This window comes from Festucalex cinctus, chromosome 14 (genome assembly GCF_051991245.1).
Source record: "Festucalex cinctus isolate MCC-2025b chromosome 14, RoL_Fcin_1.0, whole genome shotgun sequence".
In the NCBI taxonomy this organism is placed as follows: Eukaryota; Metazoa; Chordata; class Actinopteri; order Syngnathiformes; family Syngnathidae; genus Festucalex; species Festucalex cinctus.
In genome coordinates, this window is record NC_135424.1 from 9,677,196 (window position 1) to 9,701,605 (window position 24,410).

Here is a 24,410-nt window from a genome sequence, read left to right on the forward strand (position 1 = left end):
TGGATTATACTGTAGCCGGAGGGAAAAGTTTCAGGAAGTGCTGGGGTTCCGTTTTTAACCTGTCTTTGACGTGTTTGTCTGCAACAGTTTTGACAAATTTCTCACTGACGAATTACCGACGACTGCACATTGTTACCTTCTTGCATCGAAACAAACCTGACACGCTGGTAATACCCTTTGCAGTTTGGTACGTATTGCTCGTTGACTCGATTAGAATGTTACCCACATGGCTAAGTTAGCTCTAAGTTAGCTGCTACTTTAGCTGCCCCTACTGCAAACCGTACTTAGTTATATCGACTGTATTTGTCAAAGGAATAAGGATTGCTGAGCGTACAATTATGGAAAAGTTAGTGTGGCGATGCTGCGAGTTTTGAATTCACGATAATGTAATATGGTAACAACGGCAAAAACATATCTAAAGGCGAACGTTTTGTGACGCGTGATATAGCATCGGCATATTATTGATTTGGAATTGATGCCATTATTTTTTTGCAGTACAAACACGGGCGAAATATTTCACACTAATTGATGCTAGAAGATTACATATGCTCTGCTGTCGTTCTCGAAGATTACATATGCTCCGATGTCGTCCTCGACCTGCTTTGTATTTTGAGACATGACCCAAGACAGTATTAAAGAGTTTTTTTAAATGACTGTATTGGTTTCAATTGAAAGGTTTGTTCCACATGTTACAACTTTTCAATAATCAATTGAAGGGGTATAAGAAGCCTTGTAATGCAAACAAAAGGTAAATGATACCACTCAGTCACTGACCATCTTATATCACAATAAGCATATTTTTCAGATAGTCAAACTTCTTTTTTTTTTCCTATTCATCTTTTGAAAATGTTTTTCTTCTCACAAATACTTGGATGAGAGGCGGAACGTCTTCTAAGACAGAGCAGTCCAGTTGCGATAGATTGGGTGCCATGAGAATTCTCACAAATAATTGAATTATGATCACCTATGTTTTCTTCATACGTATGTTTTAGGTCCGTCTATACATTGCAGATTAATTTAAAAAATTACTCAAATTGGCTATTATGATTTTCTATTGTATTGGTATCAATATAACATATTGTTTGTTTAATATGTTTAGTTTCAATGACAGCTCCTAAAAAGAGGGCGCTACCCAAACCGCTCCCGGATGGCTTCATACTGACTGACCAGACGAAGAAGAAATGGAGGCTGGGGAAAATCTTAGGTCAAGGTGGCTTTGGACTGATCTACCACGGTAATCAGAACACCATCTGATGACTGCACACTAACACACACGGTCCGATCCTTAAAGGGACACTTTACTTATTGATCCATTTTTAGCAGCAAAAAGTTGCTACTTTTTCAATAATTAATTTGGTGACGTGATTATTTTTTTATGTACATTTAATAACTTTTAAACCATTGTTAAAATGAATCGAACGCCGGCATGTTTGTTACACGTGACTAAATAACCCGGATGTTTACGTCACTAGTGTGTAAACGCTACACTATGGAAGCACTATGCAACGCAGCCGTGCATCTAGCGTCAAACCCGGAAGGATTAAACCTTATCGCTTCGAGCCAACACGACAAAATAACACTACCGAAGGAAAGTCTGCCTTGGATGTGAAAGTTGTGGCGCCAGATGGTCTTTTCGGGCACAAAATAAACTTTGACGAACGAGTGAATCAGGCGGGGGGGTGAGTGGTGCTCGTGCGGGAGCTGCAGGAATGGACAATCCGCTAATGAATGTGTGCTGTCTGGAAATGAAAGAACTCGAGGATCGGTTCCTTGCGGACAATCTCAACTGCATCCTGGAACATGAGACATTCAACATGGCAATACTAAATAGACATTCTCAGGATAGCTTTGGTTGCGATGAAAGATGTGAAGAAGAAAAGTCTTGGAGGAGCAAATATCCAACAGGTAAAGTGACACACAGTACGAGCAATGCAAAACGTGTGGAACTGACGAAATATTTCAGGAAAAAGAAAAAATAGTAAAATTAAATGTATCGTCGTTACAGCACCCAACCTCCCCTAGCTGTTTTTTTTTTCTTTTTTGCGTAGCGTCCCACTGCGGTCAGGCCAGCCGCCACTCGAAAAGACGAAGTCAAGCCAGCCGCCCCAACGATTGTTAATACTGTGCATTACGGTAACGTGCCGACGTGCCCCTGCGTTGGCCACCTTCAAATGAATTATGAAATAAAACAGTCCGTGCAGTATAATAACCAATGCCCCCCCACCCCCGAAACATGCCTACCTTTCGCTTTAAATTTGCTTCGCTTCTCCGAGATCTTTCAGTGGCCGTAGTAAGACCTCGATTTGTGGCGGCTGTTGTGAGAGTGAAGGCTCCGTGTTGCTAGCAGTTGCGGCTCCTCCATCGGCTTGATTATTTCCCACGTCTGGTTCTTTAAAGATACTCGGTACTGCGTTGGGCTTTAGTATTAGGCGTGTGGCGTACCCCATCTCAAATTGTAACATATATTCGAAGTCCTCATGCCTGAAATGTTCGCTGCGCGCACGCCTGCTTGTCCTTCGGGAGGTTGACAGCACTTAGCAAACAAACCATTGTCTACTCAAGTAGCTTTTTTTTTTTTTTTTTTTTTTTTTTTTTTTTTTTTTTTTTTGGGGGGGGTCTCGCGGGTTTTTCCTTGCCGACGCCTTGCAAAATTTTGCAATACAGTAAGGCATAACTGACGTTTGTGTCTTCCTCGTTGTTATGTCTGCGTGAACTACTGTTCCCCAAGCGAGTATACACACTAGTGACGTCACCACTCGGGGGCGTTGCAACACGGAAGTACTTCTATGTTGAAAAAAGTTAAATAAATCAATATAGGAGTGTATTCTTCAGCTCTTATGCATGTTTCGTAGCTATACTAACTATTTACTGCCAATCAAGCCATACATGTAAAATTAAAGGAGCCTTCCTTTAAATATTGGGACGTAGACACAATTATAATCTTTTTGGCGATTGACACCACCACAATGGTAGTGAAACGAAACGAACAAACATGCTTTAAACCGCAGATTTTCTGCTTTAATTATAGGGTATTAAAATCAAGTATAAATGGTATAGGAATTACAGGAGTTTGTATGCATGCCTCTGTGGTGACCCACAAGGGATAGACATTCACTAGGGACCTCTACCTTTACAGGGTCCCACATTAAGCCATTTTGTAAAAATGACACGTTAGCAGTGCCATGTTTGCCTTTAAAATGAAATTTTAAGTACCTTTCTTCTTCTTTATTTTTTCTTTCCTTTTTTAACACATCTATATAGCAACAACAACCACAGAGAAAGTAATAGCTCTATGCACGTGAGTTATGTATCAGTACTTAAGTAAAACTTGTTACAAACTTTGATTTTCTTTTTTTTTTCTTTTTTTTTTTCCTGAAGACTAAATCGTGCCTTGATTTGTGCTTGTTTTTCAATATCATGGATGACTTACACCTGGACTGTGTGCAAACTCTTCTTCCCTGTCTGTCTCATAACATCTTCAAGCATCCCAAGACATTGGCAGCCCCGTCTCAACGGATACCGACTTTGTGATAAAACTCGTGAGTACCCGGTATATATAGTTTGTGAATATGCACATGCATGGTTTGTTTTTATGATACGGAATTAGCATTTAATGGATTAATTTTGAATTGATGAATTAATTGTACAGGAGTACCTTGAGAATGGCCCCCTATTCTCCGAGCTCTGCTTCTACATAAGGGCAGCCAAACCAGAGAGCGGTGAGTAGCAGCACACATTCAGAATGGCAACAGCTTGTATGTTTGGGTGAGGATGCGGCCACAGACACTTGTTTGGTTCACAGTAGAGCTATGTGATATGAACACAATTTTATATCCAGATGTAAGTAGTTTTATGAACTAGAATTTCTCCTCCTCCTTATCCTCCTCCTCTTCTTCTTCTAATTCTACTTCTTCTTATTCTTTTTGTTATTTTTATTGTTAGTATTATTATTATTATGAAGCACTCAATATCAGCGAGTGGAGCCACCAGGAATTTCTGATAATCTGAATGTTCTGAATTCATCTAGCTTGTGCAAACAGCAAATCCCCAATCACTTCTCTCACTATGTTTTAGTGCAACAATGGATGAGAAGTAGAAGACTTGACCACCTCGGCGTCCCAAAATACTGGGGATCAGGGCAAACTGAGTATAATGGCCACAGGTATGAATGTGTCTTGGTCTGGACTCTGGCTGGTGTTGTGTGGCTGGCTTTGAGTGGTGTTCAATGGCTTTTTGCAAGCTTGAGTTTTGAAATGTCAAGCCGGTCGACCCAATCAAATCCATTTTTTCTAGAAAGAAAATCGTTAGTTCCTTCTTTACCAAATGAAACACTTTCTCATGTGAATCTTTTCTGTTGTTTAAGGTATCGTTTTATGGTTATGGAGCGACTGGGCACTGATCTTCAGAAAATTAGTGAGCGTAATGGAGGTCGCTTTAAGAAGGCTACTGTGCTCCGAGTTGGTCAAGTACTGGTGAGTGGTGAGACCATCGGGCCTTCATGAAATAAATAGACTTAGCCCATAGATAGCCCATAGAAGTAGTGTTGATAAAAATATACAGATGGAAAGGCTTAAATAGAGTCAAACACCCTTGTGACACATCATAACAGTCTGCATGTGTATGTGTATCTATATGTGTTAATGGTAAAGCCACCATACCATGATACTGTCAATGTTTTTAATTTGGTTGTTTTTGTCTCTGTCTTCTCATCAACTGATGTTGAGAAAATTGTTTTCCATTGTGTGAATTCTTGTTGGGAGGCAAACTACCATTGTTTATTGCAGAAGCATTCCTTGAACGCAAATGAAGAATTTGATCGACCCAACATTCTGTCCCCTAACAAACTCTTACGGCTTGTTAGGGGAGCTTAACCAATGACATTCTGTTGTTCACTTGTAGGTGGATATACTGGAGTATGTGCACGAGAATGAATTTGTTCACGCAGACATCAAAGCCTCCAACCTTATGCTCGGTCTTAGAAATCCTCAAGAGGTTAGTTTGAAACTTTCACTCTGTTATTAATTGCAAATATATGCAGTAATACTGCATTTGGTGGGAGAGAAAAAAAAAATCACGCGAGTGGCTCGCTTTGGTAACACCTGATGTTGACAAGTCAGAAGTCACAACAGTGACATTTTTTTGTAATATCCAAATGATGCACAAATCTATTATCACATGTATTTCTAAACAAACAAAAACACAGCTAATTTATGTGCTCTTGTTTTTTTTCCCCTTTCCCCCTGGATTAGCTCTATTTAGTCGACTATGGGCTGGCTCGCAGGTACTGTGTTGATGGAGTCCAAAAAGAGTATAAAGAAAATCCCAAGAAAGGCCACAATGGAACCATTGAGTACACCAGCCTCGACGCTCACAAAGGTGTTGGTAGGTTTACATGACGATTATAGATTGTCCTTGTGTCACTTTGGGATTTGTATGTGAGGGGATTTGTTGTGATTATAAATACTGTATATTCATTCAGGATTTTTTTTTTCTAAAACACACAACAATATTCTAAACTAAAATCAGGCCTTACCTTCTAATCATCTTGAGCAAACATGACATTTTTTGTAGTAGTTGGCAATAATGTACGAAAAAATATGCAAGCACAGTGAGGCTGTTTTGTCATTAATTTATTTGAACCCTGTTGGTCAGTACATGTAAAACACTTTGTCCGCCTGTCAGTCACCACCTCCCTCTACTGATATTGGGAAAACATTAACTGGCAAATTGCCTGCTTGCATCCTTCTCTTCTCATTGACCATCGATTGTCCGTCCACCGCCCCTGCAGAATTCCCAGACGCAGTCTCTGTTTAACAACCTACTAATTAGCTGGAGTCATAACCTGCAACATGCATTCTTCCCCCTTTAATCGGTGACTTTGATGTTTGGTTAGCAGGATGCATGAGCCACGCTTGATCGTCCCACCCTTTTGTGCTCAAAATTTACTCTTACATGTATATACCGGTAATTGTCAAATTCTTCTGTAGCCTCTAGCTACATTCTGCACAATGCCTTGCAGGTCGTAATCAGGATCTTTTATTCAGATTTTGTACTTTCAAACATTGTATGAACAGTTTTTTCTATAGATACCGATCACAGGTCCATCGGGATGTATTTTAATATTTATTTAGCACATAGACTTGGTCTCGCCCACCTTACCACTCACCATGGGGACTAGGCATTGTTTTAGTGTTTTGTCGTGTTTTACTGTTTTATGTTATTAATTACTGGTAGTTTTACCTGTCTTTGTTTTTATGTCTGATTTTTACTTTTAAATACAACACTTTGTTTTTGTTGTTGTTCTTAAGCGCTCTATAAATAAAGTTGAGTTGAGACCTAATGGGTGGTGTAAAGAACCAAAAAGATTTTCTTGATGATTGGGGTGTCCCCACTCCACACACATCTTTTCCACTTCCAATATAATACCAATATTGCATCCTAGAGTACTGTCCGATACCGATATTGAGCCAATATTATATCAGATACATGCTTTTATTTTTTAGTATGAAATGTTAGAAGGGTATTGATCAAGTGATATAATGATAAAGTAAAAACAAAATAAATTAAATGACCCTGAGAAACATCCGTAATAAAGTAAATTAAAACAAATTGTAGTCTTTGCAAAGTCCAGACGCTGATAGATAGAAGAGCAGAAGCGGAGTCTGGAATGGGCTGCTTGTATACAATATAATGTACATAATTCAACTGTTTTTGTTTTTTTTTGTTTTTGTTTTTTCCTTCCAGCTGATATCAGGCTGATACAAATATTGGATCAGGACATCCACACTTGAAGTTTTAATATTTATGGACCTTAGTGTATTTTTTATTTATTTTATTTTATTTTTTGAGACTCCATAAAAAAAAAAAAAAAAGACACAATGAATGATAAAATTGCTCATTGAAATTTTTGTTAATTTTAACCTATTGGAAACTTTTTAGTTTCTCACATGGTCATTCATCCTCAAGTTGAGTTTGTCATGTTATTCCAAGCATTTCAGGTTATAAGAAGAGAGCCTTAGAACACTTCTCATTACCTCCTGATCTTCATTGATCATTTAGCTTCCCTGCCAGGTCCAGACAATTTAATGACTCGAGTGAAGGCCAATGAGTGTTTTATTCACTGAATACACATTCATTGTAGCAATTTCCTCTTCTCTACACTTTCCTTCACAATGCATGCCTACATGCTGACATTCCGTGCGCACTCTGAAGGACGGAATGGTTCAAAGATGAATAAGTCAAGATTAATAAACGCCGGCACATTTACAGCTACGCACCTGTTTATCGTGCAGTCGGACTACCACCATCCCTTTGATTATCTTGTCCTGGGTGGCCAGGACCATGCTTCCCCATCAGACCTCCCTGTTGGCTGGGGAGAATCAATGCCAGTCATGGCTCAGGGAGGAGATTTCTCCCCTCAAATGAAACCAGTCGATATGTAATTTCTCCAAAGACGTGTGACGGCCATTACTGTATTGAGTTGCTAAAACTCCCCGGGCTCGACCCTTGTGGATGGACTTGGTTTTCGAGTATTGATGCACTTCACAAATTAATGTAGATCCAGTCTCTCTCACACACAGTAATATGCAAGCACTCTTAAGTTTATTAGTTTCTTTTTAAATACTGTGCATGCTTTCAACAGTAATTTAGTCATTTTGATGGATTGAAACCCAACATGTAATTAAGGTTATTCCCTTGAAATACTGCTGTACATTTTACTCAACATTGCTTTGGACATTATTTACACAAAATATTTTCACAAAATTCAACAGCCCAAATTGGTCTTGATTTCTTTAATGCACAAAAAAAAGAAATGTGCAATAACCCATTTTTGTTTTCAAGCAATGACATTGTAGCAACTACAATTGGCATGTTTGTCAGTGACACAATATGTATGTATTATGTCCATATTGCATTGTTGCGTGGTATGTGGCTTACAATACACTATGCATTTTATTTTAGTGATGATCTTAAACGATGGAAAGGTACATATGAATAAAAACAAAACAGATAAATAGGATGGAAATAGAATAATAAAATACATGACTTATGTTGCATCTGTTTCTTTTTGCCTAAGCTCCATCAAGACGTGGAGACATCCAGATTCTTGGTTTTTGTCTTCTTCACTGGTTATGTGGGTCTCTTCCTTGGGACAATGACCTCAAGAACGCAGTGAAGGTCATGGAAGCGAAAGCCAGGTATGTCCTGACAAACTGTGGCCGCCTGACATATTTATTTGGAATTGGTACAACTGGTGAATCAATCTTTAAATCAGTGATTGCTAAATATAGTGCCTTGAAATAATTGAGGAAAATATATTGCACTACAATGCCCAGCACAGCTGCTATTGATTCAGTCTCGAGACTAGTTTGTCTCAGCAAGTACAAGTTGAGCTACATCAACACAAAAAAAACACAGGAGACTTCTTTATTGACACTGTATGTCAAGGCCCCAACATTGTAATTTCCAGGATTATAAAACGATCACAGCAAAGGCTGCATATGTAGTAGTTATTGCTCCTGGTTAGAGTCTGATCAGAACAAATTGGATTTAAGTTTATAATTTACTATTTTAGTTCAACCATCAGATAGCATAGCATAGCACTTGTCCCACTTATACAAGTTAGAATTGTCACTAATCCAATTAGAAGTGTTCTATATTTTGTAATAGGAATTGGTCGATTAATTTGCTTCAATTTCGTTCATTTCCGCTGTGTCCTTTCTCCAACCCCACTATCTCCTTCTGAATAATGTTTCCCCTCTCATAATGTTTCTACTGCTCATTCCCTCACTGTTTTATCTTTCCTGCTTGGTGCTCAGACTGATTGATAACCTGCCAGAGTCTGTCCAGCAGCTGTCAGTGAGTGGAGCCAGCACAGGTAATTCGCAACAATCTGAAGTTCCATGACTTCACTGACACCTTTTAAGTTGGACATGACATTTTGGAGTAGTTTTATTTTTTTTCCCCAACTCGTGTTGTTAGACAACACAATCATCTTTGTGGTTAAGCATTCTTCTGTTGTAGATACCTCGTTTGGTACATGTCACGTTGCTTGAAAACACTGAATGGTTCGACTTTCAGGACGCGCAGTCTTGCAATCTTTCAAATTGAACATGTTAAACTAGAAAGAAAAAAAAGACTAACCATTGAGCAAATTGAGCATAAAAACCTCAACACTCTTGACATGTCCACACCACAGAATGCCGGTAATTGGTCTTTGTAATATTTTTTGCAATATTGGATAATCATTTTGGTGACTTTCAACGGTAAGAGACAATCAAATTAGGCTAGTCATAGAATGTGTGTGTGTGTGTGTGCGTGTACACCACTTTATTAATGAAATGACCCAAATTGTGTTGCCCTTGTAAATGTGCAGGTTGTTGACATTTGTTACCATTTTTTTTTTGTCTGGGCTGCTTTCTTTGTCATGAATTACAGTCTTGATCTCAGGTCTGTTAAATCACGGTTCCACGTTTTCACTAACTGACCTCAGACATGCAGGGGATCCGGGAAAAAGAGATGAATAATCCAGAAGTCATGATCCAGTATTCATCTGAGTGTAGGGGGCTTCGGTGCCTTGCCAAGGTCGCGTTAGCAGTAATTCAAAAGGAGAGCGTTTTTGTTCCAGTTTTCTTAAATGTGGCTTAATGTAAACGTTGAAGAGTGAGTAAAAATAAGAATCCATGACATGTAATGATTTAAATTCCATTTTGAATAATCTCTCCTTGAGGTCCAAGGTACTATGGAGTAATTGCACAATGAAAACTTGTTCCTCTGACAATGTCATATCAAAATTGGACTTGTTTTATTACTTATAAGGAGAGGTTACGTGTGTGTACGGTTAAAGACCAAATACTCCTCTGCTGACAAAGCCCAGCTGCCTGCCACAGATAAGACACAGGGTATGTATCAAATTGAGTGTGCAAGTCAGTGATACAAGTTCGAATGCAGTATGTGCAATTCACACATCTGGCCTGAGGCTGGTTGAGTCATGCACATGCGTACTATGCCTGCCTAATTCTCTGAGAGAAGGCACAAGAGCCCCTTGAGCTGAATTCACCCGTCACTCGCATCTCAAGCCTCCCATCACTGGTTGAAGGGTCAAGGAAGTAAATTACATGTAAAAAGGTCTTCAGAATCGGCAATGTTTTTTAAATGTAGCAAGGTAATTACATTTTATCAAGTCAAGCCAAGTCATCTTTATATATATATATCAAGTGTTTTTATACAGACAGTAGTCAAAATTTTGTCATCTTTAGCAACACTAGTGGTTGTACTATGGCAGGCACAAACAACAGTATGTAAAACAATTAGTGACTCTTGGACTTGTCTGACATGCACTCCGTTCCTCGTGTCTTCAGGTGAGGTGGCGTCCCTGCTCCTGTATGCGAAATCTCTGGGCTTTCAAGACAAGCCAGACTACCAACACCTGAGGCAAATGTTGTCTACTGGAGCAAAGGAAAAACTGGATTTCTCTGTACCCCGTGGAGTAGGGGAGAGGTCCATGTATAAGGTGCTCGATCCTCCCACCAGGGGCAAGGTGAGAACATTGTCTCAGGTGTCCTACTTGTAAATGACTGCACAGTGGTACCTTGACTTAACTTTTACATTTTACAAAAATGTTCAGAAATATGAAGATTAGTCTAAAAATATGTATAAATAAAATCGAGATCGTGAATTTATTTTTAAAGAATCGTGATATGACATTTTTACCATATTGCCCAACCCTAGCTGTAGCTCACCTGCACCCCTGATGACAATAAGTGACGTAATGTGCTTTTGGTCATACTGTTGTAGCTGGTTGGGTTATGTTCTATTTCCACTTCCTGTTGGTGTAATGGCTGGTTATTAAAATCTCGTTTTAACACAATGCTATTTTGTGTTGCAAGATCATAAGTAGAGTGCTCTTAATGCCTGATACACGATCAATTGATTTCAAAACAGAATGAATGTCCAACCTCCAGCTGTAGTGTGCTTTTAAATTCCCCACATAGGTTTTTTATAGTTAATGAACCGATGTTTTAAGCATGTTGTGGGGGAAAAAAAAGAACAAAAAAATACTAATGTGAGGTCTTTTCTGCCAGCTACATTGATTTCAGATGTCACAAAGCTCCTGAGGGCTCACAAATTGATTCTTTAATCATACGTAAGGTAATATAAATCAGATTTACAATACATTCAGCAATTTGGCCGCCGGTCACAAGTATCCCAATTTGCACCATTGAGTCTCTTAACCTCGTGCGAGATGGGGCGGCGCATGTCTACCAGAGGTGAGCGGCTCCAACACTGGAGGATTCTCCTCCAATTCAACGCAATCACTTCCCGACCCCTCAGGCCACCGTTTGAAGAAGTTGATGACACACACTTTATATCTGCAATTAGTCCCCCCCCCCCCCTTCACCGTGTCATTTCATTTCCATGCGAAAGTGTTGGCCAGTTTGATCCCTAGTTAAACAGAAGTGGCCATTTACGGGGCGGTTTAGTCAAGAGAGGAAATGTCAGCAGAGACAAAGGCCATTTTCAGATTCATTAGTCACCGGTGTCGCCTGGTCAATTAGAATTTCTCACACCATTCCAGCTCTATTGTGAAAAGCCAGCATGTGTTAATAATAGGGGAAAAAATACATAATTTTGTTTTCGGTTGATATTTGTGTAATATTTAATGTCACAGAGAACAGCAAAAGGCCGACCCCCCTCCAAAGCAAAGTCTACAGCCATGCAAGTGGTTGACGACGACGATGATGATGATGAGAAGGATGAGGAGGATGAGGAGGAGGAGGAGGAAGAGGACAAGGTTGAGAAGAAGCCCAGACAAGTGCCGAGAAGCTGCAGACGAGGGCCACCCCTTCCACAGGTATGCTCCGGATTTATGAGCGTTCACAGTAGTAGAGCAGGAAAAGATGAAAGTTGAAAGTTAAGCTTCTAATTACGAACAAGTTATTCTACATTATTAGTCTGAGATGGATTTGCATCTTTTGTCAGTCATGAGAAACTAATTGTTTGCTGTTCTTTCCCCATTTGTAGAATGAGGTGGTACAAAGAACACTGAGGAAGAGGACTACAGCCTTGAAGAATTACAAGGAAGATGACAGTTCAGATGATGACGATGATAAAGATGATGAGGAGGAGAAGGAGTATAAAGAGGTCGTCAGAAGCCAACCCATTGATCCACGTTACATAAGAGGCCCCCCCAAAGAAAAGAGAGGTCGGCCTAAAAACTTGTGAGAATGAGACCCTGTGTACATGTTGGCCTTATTGCTCGCAAGAATTTCTTCTAAAATCAAAACAAAACAAAAAAAGTATCGAGCTGGGAAAACAAAATCTTTTCTCTTTATTTGAATGAGAGGACATTGGTTCCAACAGAGCAAACCCTTAAATTACCCTCGTTAACAGAGAGTACGTTTCACAAGAGGATCCAGAAATCCAGATGTCCTCATCAGCATCAGTTTGAATGAGGAAGATATTTGGCACCTGCGAGCTCGACCCCCGAAGATGTGTGATCCGGAAGGGGGAGCGCAGTCGGATGTGAGAGAGCAAAGCAAGCTGCTTGCCACCCAGATGATTTACGCTCCAGTCTTCATGGCCGCCGCCCTTCTCCTGGCTGTTGGACTTTACTTTCGTGAACTTTTTTTTTTTTTTTCTCTCTCTCTCCAATGTAGGAATTTTCACTTCCTGCCTTTTGAACATGAACAGTGACTTTGTTTCTTTTCTTTGGCTCTAATTAGCTTTTAGGCGGGTTTGCTTTAGTCGAGGTGGCAGGCAAAGCCACTTCTCAGGACTTGTGAGCTGCCATTTTCACAGTAATGGGCTGAAATAGAAGGAGAGCTCTGCTTATTAAATAGTCAAATGTTTTGTGAAGGATACTTTACAACAATGCAATAAAGTGCACTCTGGTTTCTGACTACCTGAGCTATCAAATACACTGGAAGGCATGCACACAAATAAGTTCATTTTTGACTCGGATTCAATGACACGCAGCATTCACGGGCACATACTTTACTCACTCCTTTGTGATGATGGAGCGAGTAGCTTGCCTATGAATGCGGCACCTTTTTCTGCTGCCAATAGCCTTTCAGCAAAGAGAAGGCCACGCGATGTACTGAGCTATGCTAATTAAACATGCTGAATATCTATTGACTATACAGCAAAGGCCTTTATGAAGGCGGCTGTCAGTCACGAGGCGACGTGCAGGCGTACCTTGCTGCAGTAAGGACACTCTCCAAAAACCGTGTTAAAGCTCTGCCTGCTGGCGGGCAGCACGCGCAGCCACTGGAAGACAAAAGAGAAAAGACGACTGAATCAAATCGTCGCCTTGAATTCGACGTCTCAAGTGATAACATTTGTTTCAATGTACTGTACGCACTGCACACTTAAAAAGGTACATTCAGGTAATACTTTGTCAAGTTGCACATGAAAGCCTCGCCATATTTTCCTCACCTAAATGGGCCTTTGCTCAAGCAGGAAGAGCTCATTTGAAGAACAAAGTTACAAGTTTACTTTCTGGACTTGGACCCGGGCTCATAGGAGGAGGGTGGGGAGAAATTTTGGGAGACATTTCAAATTGGAAACTTTACTTGGGGAGTTGAGGGTCATCAAATGGAGAGCTATCATATTCAAGCATTTTTGTCATAAGCATATAGGATAGCGTTGTACTTGCATGACAAGTCTGGATTATGCTAAAATATTTTTCCCCCAATTTTAGTTCCCTATTAAGAGCCAACCTTCAAATGACTAACTTCCTGGTTTATAACCGTTCCTACCCAAAAATTCCCATGCAATGTTTCCAACTTAGATTGAACAAGTTGATGGTATCAACATAATGTTATGAACTGCGTGCAAGGAACTTGCTTGTTGCGTGTTCTGAATAAGTTACTGAACACCCAATAAGAAGGCACACTTCCACATACATATTACTCATTTGTCTTTTGATTGTTTATTTATATTTACTTCTTTCTTACAAATATTTACTGAAGTTTGACCCCATCGTAAGCTAAAAGAAACGCTACAAAATGAAGAGAATAGACTGTTTAAAAATGAAATAAATAAATAAATCAGCTTCATTAGAATTTAGGTTGCAAATGTAGGTCACTGCTTGTAATGGTCCTGATGGTTCACCACTTTATTATAACTCAGCATCACATTCTTAAAAAAAAATAAAAAAAAATAAAAAATAAAAAAATATGATCATCTTTGATTTAAATCTAGAAAATTATATAGTATTTGTAAAATGGGAAAAAAAAAAAAAAAAGGACACATTTTGTAGATTGAAAATAAAACAATTTCAGGTCTTGCAAATAGGGTCAGATTAACAAAAACAAACAAACTGATAGACAGATGTGAATTTCAATTTGTCTGTTTTATAAAGTGTTAAAAAGATTAAGACCACATTGTAGGGGAAAAATGCAATTTTTTAAAGTGCATTCAATCAATTTTAAAATGTGCCTTCTTTTTTTGCCTTTATATATATATATATATATATATATATATATATATATATATATATATATAAAAAAACTTTTCTATACTGTTTTGTTAAACATGCACTTCCAAATACGGTAGTCTTGGCAGAACCAGTTGTAATATTTTTATATAAGTAAAGCAAGTAAATGACTTTTTCAATGTAACAGTCGAGACGGTTCATACCTCATACAGGCAGACCTGATGGAAGGGCTGACCACAGCGAGGATCGTTGCACATCTGGTCAGGGATGGCGGCTTCAAGGCGATAGGAGTAGCAGATCCCACACTCAACACTGAACATCTACACATTGTTTTGAAATAGAAATATTAAATGACATAGTATTCTTTTGTGTTGTGCCAAAAAAAAAAAAACTGATAATGAGTAGACAGGGCTCTTGTAGGCATTTTTGTCTAATAGAGCCTCTTTATCACAGCTAGCCATTAACTGTGAGTGGCAGATTAAAAAAAAAAAAAAAAAAAAAAAATCAACATCTGGTCAACTAAACTTTTTTTTTTTCCTCCCCTTCTCCTTTCTGAATGCTAATGAAGCATTTATCATGGCAGTGGATACAGAGTGTTCTTTCAAGTCAACTGCAGCGACAGGAGGGGAGAAGAACCACCAGAAAAAAAAAAAAAAAAAAAAAAAGGATAAATGGCTTTGGATGATTAAAGTGATTGCAATAGCGCACGGAATTGTGCCATCTTTGTTGTTTTTAATAGTCCGATCTGTAAACAACCCAATTAGAGAAGAAGTTGTTCCCGCCTCTTCGCAAAACAAAATACGAAATGGCAACAGACACAATAAGAGACAATAGTGGATATCCGCCCCCGTAAGATTTGACGCTCAAGCAGACACACAAACAGGAGCAGGCATGCTGAGATGTGAAACGCGCACACACGGCTCGTTGAGGTAATGGCGATGAGAACAGACTTGTTTGAAATGGAAAAGGGGGGCAATTGTGTGACATACAGATTTTTCGTGGGTGGCAGGTGACGGGAATTCGATCTCCAAAACATCCTGGAGGTTTTGCAAGACACCGGAGTCCGGGTTCCTGCCAGCAGACCACAGACAGCTCCTTCACACACTAATTAACCACATGCAAATGAGCCTGCAAAGACACTAGGGGATGATTAAGAGACTTTCACCGTTGGTTTAAAAAAAGAAATGGGGTGATGGCAGAGAGAGAGAATAAAAACGAGCATTTGTGCTGCTGTTGTGTTCAATTGAGGAGTGTTAGATTTACAATACTTGACATATGTCATAGTGATGCAAATGGAACCTGTGGTGAATTGGGGGACAATGTAAAAATAGGATTAATCCTTTTTTTTTAAGCCATGTTTGTAATTGTTAAGACTTGTTAACTGGTCAACATTCAACAATATAGCGAATGTAGATTTCTGTTGTGTACGGAAGCGTACAGCTGCCAATGTGGAGTAAACATTTTTGGCTGGCGAGTATGTTCGAACATAGTCGCAAATACGTTCAAACATACTCGCAAATACGTTCAAACATACTCGCAAATACGTTCAAACATACTCAGAAATATGTTTGAAAGTACATGTGTTCGTAATTTTTATGATTTATTATGTCTGCGCAAATAATAATAAGGTATGCTAACTGTAGCATGTAGCCTACAAGTACGTTCGAACATATTTGCGAGTACGTTCGAACGTATTTGCGAGTATGTTCGATTCGGTTCGATATTTTTTAAAAATAGAAATAAGGGGGTGGGGGCGCCCAGACAGGATGTAAAAAAATAAATAAATAAATTAAAAAAAAAAGTTGACATGGAATTTTTTCAGACAATGTCTGATAGTTTCTTTAAAAAAACATGCTACAGAAAGCTGTGATATTTTGTGTTAACAATGCAGCCCATTTTTCCACAGTTGATATTATTCCACATGAATCATACCACTTTCACTGAGACTGATCAGTTTAGAGAAAATACATTTTAAGAATGATGAACACAATTATTAAATGATCAGGTTGACCCCTAACCCCAGAGTGAGACATTTCCTACCACAAATGCATGTTGACGTTCAGTTTATTCCTCAGCGGCGTCACAACTGCAACAGGAAAACGGTTGACAATGGATTACTTAAGGATCACACCTCCGGACTTTTTCCAATTCTAAATTGATTTTATCATTGCCCATCATGCGTTATTACATGATATTACACTTTTGCACACGCACTCTTATTTAACAGCCTTTGTGAGTGCATGCAGATATCAGATATGAGCCAGCACTGCTTGCTGTGTTCCACATGGGAGCCTTGTCTCTGAGTAGTGCTCATCACTTCCACCATTTCGCACTCCTGCATGCAAAAAGCAATATTTCTGTGCAACACCTCATATTTGAGGATCGCCGCCTGCCTCGCGTCTCGGGTGGCTGAAGTGTGTATGTTTAATATCATTTGAGTCAGATTGCTAGGCAACACGCTTGGCGTTTCATGACCCTGGATTTACAGAAACAATGGCTGACAATTGATGGGGAATTAAAGGAAAAGCTCGCCGGATGTCTCCGAGGTCGCGACGACGAGAATGAAATCGTGCCAGTCTGAAAGCGAGAGCTCTGACATGACGGAAGACAATAATCAAAACAAGCACCCCGGCTCAACTCCAAACGGAAAGAAATGGACATCGTGATATTTCGTTTTTTCCACCCCACCTGATGGTGTCTTACTGAGCTAATCTGAATAATAGTAAGCAGCGGCAAATTTTGTTTTTTATTACCCGGGTTTATCCGTGGTATGCATCTTATTGTGTCAGGCTGGGCACATGGCTACGGGGACACAAACAACTTGAGAACAGATTCAAAATTGCCTCAGATATCTGGGAAAGTGAGAAGTTAAGTGATACCAACCCTGCAAACAAACCTAGAAATTGATGAATGCTGATCTTAACCACTTCCTGAGCATTATATATATCATAGAATGGAAGGAGTAGTTTTGTGAATAGTAACTACTAACTAGTTTTTTCATGGGGTTGCCACTATAAGGACTTCCCCTAGTGACAAATCAGCGCATTTTTACAATTTGTAGATCATGTGTTATTCAGGCCTATATCTAAAGGTATTCTAAAACTAAGATCATCTTTCACTGTGAAATGTAAACACGTCCAAAGACTCTTCTCTTTTGCTCACACAACCTAAAATAACACTGACGTGTTCCCATCTGACTGACCATGCTCAGCGCCCAGCAGGCAGCATTCTGGCAGCATCTTTGGGTGTCGGGGATCCACTTCCACTTTAATGGAGACATTGTTTGCTGCAGAAATAAGAAATGTTTCAATGTCGTGTTACTAAACAATTTTGCTAAACAAGCGTCAGTGCAGACATAAGGAAAACAAAGTTCATTTTCGTCACTCTAAGACAGTGCCAAGCATGCAATTGTTGACAAGTTTACCAAGTTTAAGTTGGTTATTTAGAAGAAATGGAAAGAAACCATGCCAATGAATATATGCTACTGAAGAACAACTCAAAACGCATCTTAAGGATAAATTCACTAAGAATGTGCTGCGTCCGGTAATAGCGCGAAATATTGTTGTTTTTACTTCTAAATCTGTATAAAAAAGAAGTGCTCACACATACAATTGTGCCAAATTCTGCCCAGTGTAAAGTTTATGCCCTAAAATAACAGCACTATTAATTACCAAAATCTTTTTTTTTTCTCCATTAAACTACACTTGTCACTACATCAGTATGAAGAACCTTTTAAAGCAAAGTTATAATTGTAATTCGAAAGTATGATTATCTGTAGATTATTATTACATTATGTATTTGCATTACTAAACAGAAAATTTAACATACTTTGAGTGGTTGAAAGCTCGGGCTATTTGTTAAGCATTGTACATTACCGATCGCTATTCGCCTCATAGTGTCAGAACGACTTGGCTTTTCTGGCTCCAGGATCCAGGTCTTGGTATCAATCTCATCTAGAACATCCCAGAACTCAGTCAGCGCCTCTATGACCAGCAGGAACTGGCTGTGGAGTTGGTTCAACGAAGACTATCAAATCAGAGGACAAGAAGAAAGTTGTTAGTACAGACATTCAGTACAGCATTATTTGATACAAAACGGGAAACAAGAAATTGTTTGAGTATTATGGACACAGACACAAAACAGTTACCTAGTATAATGCACTGTGTTAAAAACAATTACTTCATCGTTTTAAATTCTTTTTCATAGAACTGCATACAATACTATATTGTAGCGTGTTCACAGGGAAAACTCCGTTTTGAACTTAATGTAGTTAAAAGTTGTGCACATCATTACTGGCCAGTTTTGAAAAGTGAAACTTAAGGCATTAACATGAATGTGAAAGGAAGTCTGAGAGAGGTGTGGGTGAGCAATACAGTGGGAAAGAAATTAGAGTGGAAAAAAAATGAACCAAAAAAAATTATAGGTCATTGTGCCAGCACAGTGCACACAATTAAGCATCGTCCAGGTGCTGAGAGCCTCTGCAATTACAGCCCAATTAATGCCAGTGGCGTGATTATGGTTAGCGCTCAGGATAACTATGCTAAACCCAGTTCAGGAAGATAAAAAAAAAAAAAAACTAAGAAGAAAAGAAAGAAGCGCAGTTAATTGAATTCCTCGTATATGTAAGACAGGAGTGCAACTGAATGAAGGAATTTACTAAAGACTGAATGTGAGCTGTAGCTTATTGGTTCTCTTATTTCTCTTAATGATAATAGCTACACACAAGCTCAATTTAGACCCATAAAGCAACCGCTCAGATTTCTATTAAACTTTATTGAGTCAATTACATAGCAAAAGGCTGAACGTTTTCCAGTATGTTAGTATATTTGAAGTTCTATCTATCTATCTATCTATCTATCTATCTATCTATATTTCTTTTATATCTTTTAAAGCTGCCAGGAAGTTACCTGTGCAAAACTGCAGAGGTACCAAGCCAGGAGGTTGTCCGCCTTATCCCTAATCAAGAGGCCATCCCTTAGTGATACAAACGGCTTACTACTTGAAGTCACCACAAAAGGAGTAATAAATAAATAATAAAAAGTAAAAAAAGCAGAATGTTGTGCTGATGTATTTTCTTTTTGGACACTAATCTAACATTAACAACTACACATTCAAACTCTCGGCCCATAATGAACTCATGTATGTCATGAGCAGTGTTTGTTTAGATTCGTATCTGGGTTTCGTTTTGTGTTGCGTGTTTTCTTGTGGTTCATGTCTGTCTTGTTAAGGTTTCGTGTCCACCTGTTCTCGTCAGCCCCTGTTCCCTGCGTCTGCCAATCAGCTCCCTCAGCCACTTTTGAACGTTTCTCTCGTTTTTCTCATTAATTTGTATTTAGTTCCCTGTTTCTGCTCAGTCTTTGTTGGATCATTTGTGTCTGTTGTCACTTGTCACGTTTCTAGGTCAGTTATGTTGGGACTTGTACCAATAACTTTGGGTTTTGGACTTTGTTGCTTTTTGATTCCATGTTCTGGTTTACTTTAACCTATTTTGAGATTAAACTCCTTTTTTTTTGGGTGCAAGCCTGTCTGGCCTCATCTGCTTTCCTGCACTTGGGTTCTCAATCCCACCCCAACATTGGTGAATGTGCTTCAATGATATGACTGAAATTTCCGGGATGTCTTCAGTGATGCTGAGTCTTTTTGCCAGCAGAGTGTGGTGCAGGCAAGACCAACCTTAATCCACATTACACAAGTATTTTCCTTGTTTTAATGTTTCTGTTCTACCATTGGTGTTGGGCCAAAATCTTGTACTTCCAAAATCGTCACTTTTCAGGAGACCCCAAAAATGGTTGTTAAACCATTAACATTGAATCATGAAAGAGAGAGCAAACCATTTTCAACACTTTAGACTGGTCAATAATTCATAAAAATGACGCCCACCCATGTGGCCATTTGAACAAAAGTATATATTTTTTGGGGAAAAAAAACAAGATTTGCCAAATCAATACTTATGAGGTTTCAGCCTGATGCCAGAGATTTATTTTCACATTTATATAAACAGTCAAGGAATAAGAAGCTGTTTCCTAATCAAGAGTTGTTTCAACGTTTATTTGAAATAAGTTATACACAAAATCAAGTTTTTCTGACGACAAAAATAAAGAACATTTTCAGAGAAAAAAAAAGAAAAGTTCTCTCCAATGCACAATAAACAAACTGAAAAAATACCAAACCTTGACCCAAAAACCGAGGTATGGACTACACCATGGGTTACCTATACCAGGGGTAGGCAACCTTGGTTCTTGAGAGCCACAATGCAGCGTGTTTTAGATGTCTCCCTCCACCTGTGTTGGAGGAGGGAGACATCGAAAACACGCAAGACTGCGGCTCTCAAGGACCAGGGTTACCTACCCCTGACCTATACCATCCCTTTCCTACTATACACACTTACCTATTTACTTTTGACCGACTAAATTAGACTAGGAATCAAAATTATAATATTGATACAAAGCCCGCGTTCAATTAAAAATGCTCAAGCTACTGTATACTGCATACCCTGTTAGATTGGGATACACGTTAGTTGTTAATTTCTGCCCTGAGTAGCACGTCTTGGCCCTGCAACAGAGCAAGCAATAATTAGTCTTTCAAATGAACATGTCAGGACTGCCGACAGACAGGCCCTTCCCCCTGCCCTACACTCGCACACATGCGCGTACGCACACGCGCGTACTCATCACTCATCAGACAAAAAAAAAAAAAGCACTTGGCATAGATGTGCATGTACACACACACACACGCACACACACTTCATGGTGTAGTGTGGGAGAGATCCATCACCAGCCCAGCAGGCAGACAGGCTCCATACGGTAGCGCTGTTCGAAGCTGGTCCTCACTGTATGCCTGCCATGTATCAACACACACAAACGGGCGTATGCGAACACACACAAGCGCACGCACGTGCACGCACGCACGCAAACGCACGCCCAGTCAGTCCCTCCTACAATCTCTTTGAAACTCTGATAACAACGCTTTTCATATTGGGCAGTAGTTTTTAGGGACAAAAACATCCACTGGTGTGATGAGCTAACTGAAAGGCAGTTGGCAGAGATAAATGTGATGCCACAATGAAAGATGCAAATAATGAGGAGTCATCCAGTAATCATAAAAAAACTCCAGAAGTTGTTTTCCCATTGACCAGGTGTATAACAAGTAGCTTAATTTGACCATCAGTAATGTCCGTCAAACACTATAAACCGCAATGCCCCCATTCAATTTCAATCTGGAAGAGTGAGCTACTAGAATATGTTGAAAATAAAAGCTGATAAAGCAGTTTACTGTGGAGATGTGTTGATTCAAAAGGAAAAATCATAATGTCTTGACTGTTCTATGCTTTCACTACTTCAGCGTAACTTTACTCTAAATTGTAAAATGGTAAAAGGAATGCAATTTACCTACACCATATAGTGCCCAAAGCGCTTTACAAAGCCTCACATTCATCCATTCATACACACATTCATAAACCAGTGGTCGCCTGCTGCCATGCAGGGCGCTGCCAGGTCCACTGGGAGCCAATCGGAGTTCAGTGTCTTGCTCAAGGACACTTCGTCACCAGGGGTGACGATCGAATCCACAACCTTCCGGTTGGGAGACGTAATGAGCCATGCCGCACCTCTGAACCGGAAGACGACCCATCAGGCATAGTCCCTTGGTGAATGTTTACAATTTTTGTGCGGCCATTGGATGCAGTTTATAGTCTCAGCCTCCAGTACACAGTGGCGCGTGTTGGATGTCAGTCACACGTATATTCTGAAATAGCAGAAGGCTTATGTTGCTGTCGACCAGACCACGGATCGTTGGTCTTGGCCTTGGCAAAAGTCTCGGGGCTTATGGTCAACAACAAATCCGCCTCATGCAAAAAGTTTCTCACATGTTATAGATATAATCCAAAACAGTCAGATTTTATACAAACATTTTATTCCAAACATTTGCATACCTGTGGTGTCCATTTTAAGAGAAGGGGGACTGGCAGATCAGCTGAGCATTCAGGAGCCTCTGCTGGGTGCTGTCGATCGGGAAGATTGGGCAGTAAAAGTACACAAAATTAAGTTACCGTACTTTACTATAACGTCTCCACATGAAAAAGATTTGGGAATCAGAAAATCCTTATTGATAAACTCACCCATGAAGTTGCCCTATAGTTGTGACAAAATTTGATTGGGCATTTCAGAAAACTATTTCTATTAAGCAGATTTGGTATATGCAACAATAACTCAATGTATATTCCAACAACATACGAGATGCACCCCATTTTACCATCGACTTAAAAGGCAGTGCTTAATAGTGCTTCCTTTATTGCTAGATTTGAAAGTATAAGTACGGTAAGTTTAGGTCAGTAATATGTTTTGGATCAGTACAAATAAAGTTTTCTCTTCCGTTTTACCATCAAGCCATAACTATCCATATATACCCTTGCTTTCGCCCACTACTCCTTCAACACTGTTTCCACCCCTTGCTGTGCTTAGTGAGGAATGACCTGGCAACTAGATCTGGTGGAAGAAGCTGGAAGGGAGGAAGAACTGTCAGGTATTTTTACAGTTCCAGAAAGTAGAGTGTTAATGGCCATGTTGGCACCGAGTGGGCTCTCGGCATTCTCCCTTGTCGCAGGTGGGTGTCAGATTGGCTTAGCTAAGCATCGCCTCACCGTGTTAAAGTCAAACAAATATCATAAATCAACAACTGCCTGTACTCTTAGTGCCATATAAGCCTGGCTATATAGTAACCGTGAAAAAACTATACATTGCCAATAAACAATAACCAACCAAACTTTACGTAACTATTTTTTTTTCTCATCTGGCTACAAAAAAGAACAATGTATGATACTTTCTGTAATGCTTGATAGAGACATGCATGACACTCAGCAAAGAACCAATTCACAAATGTAATCTTATGCAAACGCATAGGCAAGTGAAAAAAACAAACAAAAAAACAACAACGAAACAAAACAAATAAGGTCAAATAAAATCACGAGTCTCAAAATGATTTGATGAGTTTATATCAGGGTGACTAACTGCTGCCCCTATAACATTTAAATTAAAGGCTTCTTTCTTAAGCTGTTTACAAACTACGAGCTCGAGGACATAATACGCATGTCCCCATCATCGTTTGTTGACATCCACTGCATCCTGGAAGGGGGGGGATCCATCCATGTGTGTTCTATTTTCAAGGTGTCTTTCTTTTCCCCAAAATTGGTTTTCTGGGAGTTGTTCCTTGTCCAGATGGGTAGTATAAACTATGGGATATCATTAAATGAAAAAAGCATTATCCACATAAACTGTGAGCTTGTAATTTTAAATTTAATATTTAATATTTTATGTTTTGGTAGATTATATTATAATCTATGTGTTATATTATCTTATTCAGGACTATTATGGTAGCTTCAGGTTCAGAATTACATCTGAGAGTAGTACACAGCTGCATGAAATCGGCTGGAAAAAAAAAAAAAAAAAGTCACCGTCACTGTTTATACTATGTCAGTGGTGCTGTTTGATCTGACAATGAACATGCTTGTCAAGCTAAAGTGGAATGTTGAGGTCCTCTGTCCAGGACTGGCATGCACCTTCCACTGAAAAGGGCCTTCATACGATCTGACAATTCCACCAACATCAGTGAGCAAACGTCGCCGGCTCCTCCGAGGTGTGGAAAAGCTCATTGCATGGGCGAGAATGTCCTTCAAGACGGCCAAATCTGGATTCCTTGCCTTGAATAAGGTGAAGGTGGAGGACAAGCACAATTCCCTGGGCAGTCCCTGCACCGAGCTCTCAGATTACTTGGTATAAGAGGCGTGCAGGACAAGAAAGCCACGAAAAAACATCAATGAGGCTGCCAAGAAGGCTTCCAGGTGGTTGTGGATCAAGGGAGGAGATCCATGGTATAGCAAGCTGCTTGGTCACAATCCGGGGATTGATCACCCCCGGCTGGGTCACTCAGGTGAGTGTGTCTGAAGATCAAAGATCCGAAGCACCCTAAGACCCTG

The 24,410-nt window shown here is 39.6% G+C and overlaps 2 protein-coding genes across 3 annotated transcripts in view; one reads left to right on the forward strand and one right to left on the reverse strand.

The window, feature by feature from the left end:
* Positions 1-12,904, forward strand: LOC144001319 (serine/threonine-protein kinase VRK1-like). The gene is made up of 13 exons (XM_077495534.1): positions 1-187; positions 1,100-1,234; positions 3,484-3,539; positions 3,650-3,719; positions 4,075-4,162; positions 4,364-4,472; positions 4,900-4,992; positions 5,250-5,382; positions 8,078-8,198; positions 8,820-8,878; positions 10,362-10,540; positions 11,672-11,854; positions 12,025-12,904. Exons 2-13 carry the CDS (start codon positions 1,105-1,107, stop codon positions 12,223-12,225), a joined length of 1,422 nt encoding a protein of 473 aa, XP_077351660.1. The 5' UTR covers positions 1-187; positions 1,100-1,104; the 3' UTR covers positions 12,226-12,904.
* fancl (FA complementation group L) overlaps positions 12,646-24,410 on the reverse strand; it is a 21,669-nt gene continuing 9,904 nt past the window's right edge. For both annotated transcript variants that reach the window (XM_077495536.1, XM_077495535.1), the window contains exons 7-14: positions 22,371-22,439; positions 18,316-18,466; positions 17,643-17,726; positions 16,481-16,526; positions 15,430-15,511; positions 14,644-14,760; positions 13,198-13,269; positions 12,646-12,808 (exon numbers count right to left, since the gene is read on the reverse strand). In XM_077495536.1, the coding sequence (XP_077351662.1) occupies positions 12,773-12,808; positions 13,198-13,269; positions 14,644-14,760; positions 15,430-15,511; positions 16,481-16,526; positions 17,643-17,726; positions 18,316-18,466; positions 22,371-22,439 (657 nt within the window). In that variant the 3' untranslated portion in view covers positions 12,646-12,772. The remainder of the gene's footprint in view (positions 12,809-13,197; positions 13,270-14,643; positions 14,761-15,429; positions 15,512-16,480; positions 16,527-17,642; positions 17,727-18,315; positions 18,467-22,370; positions 22,440-24,410) is intronic.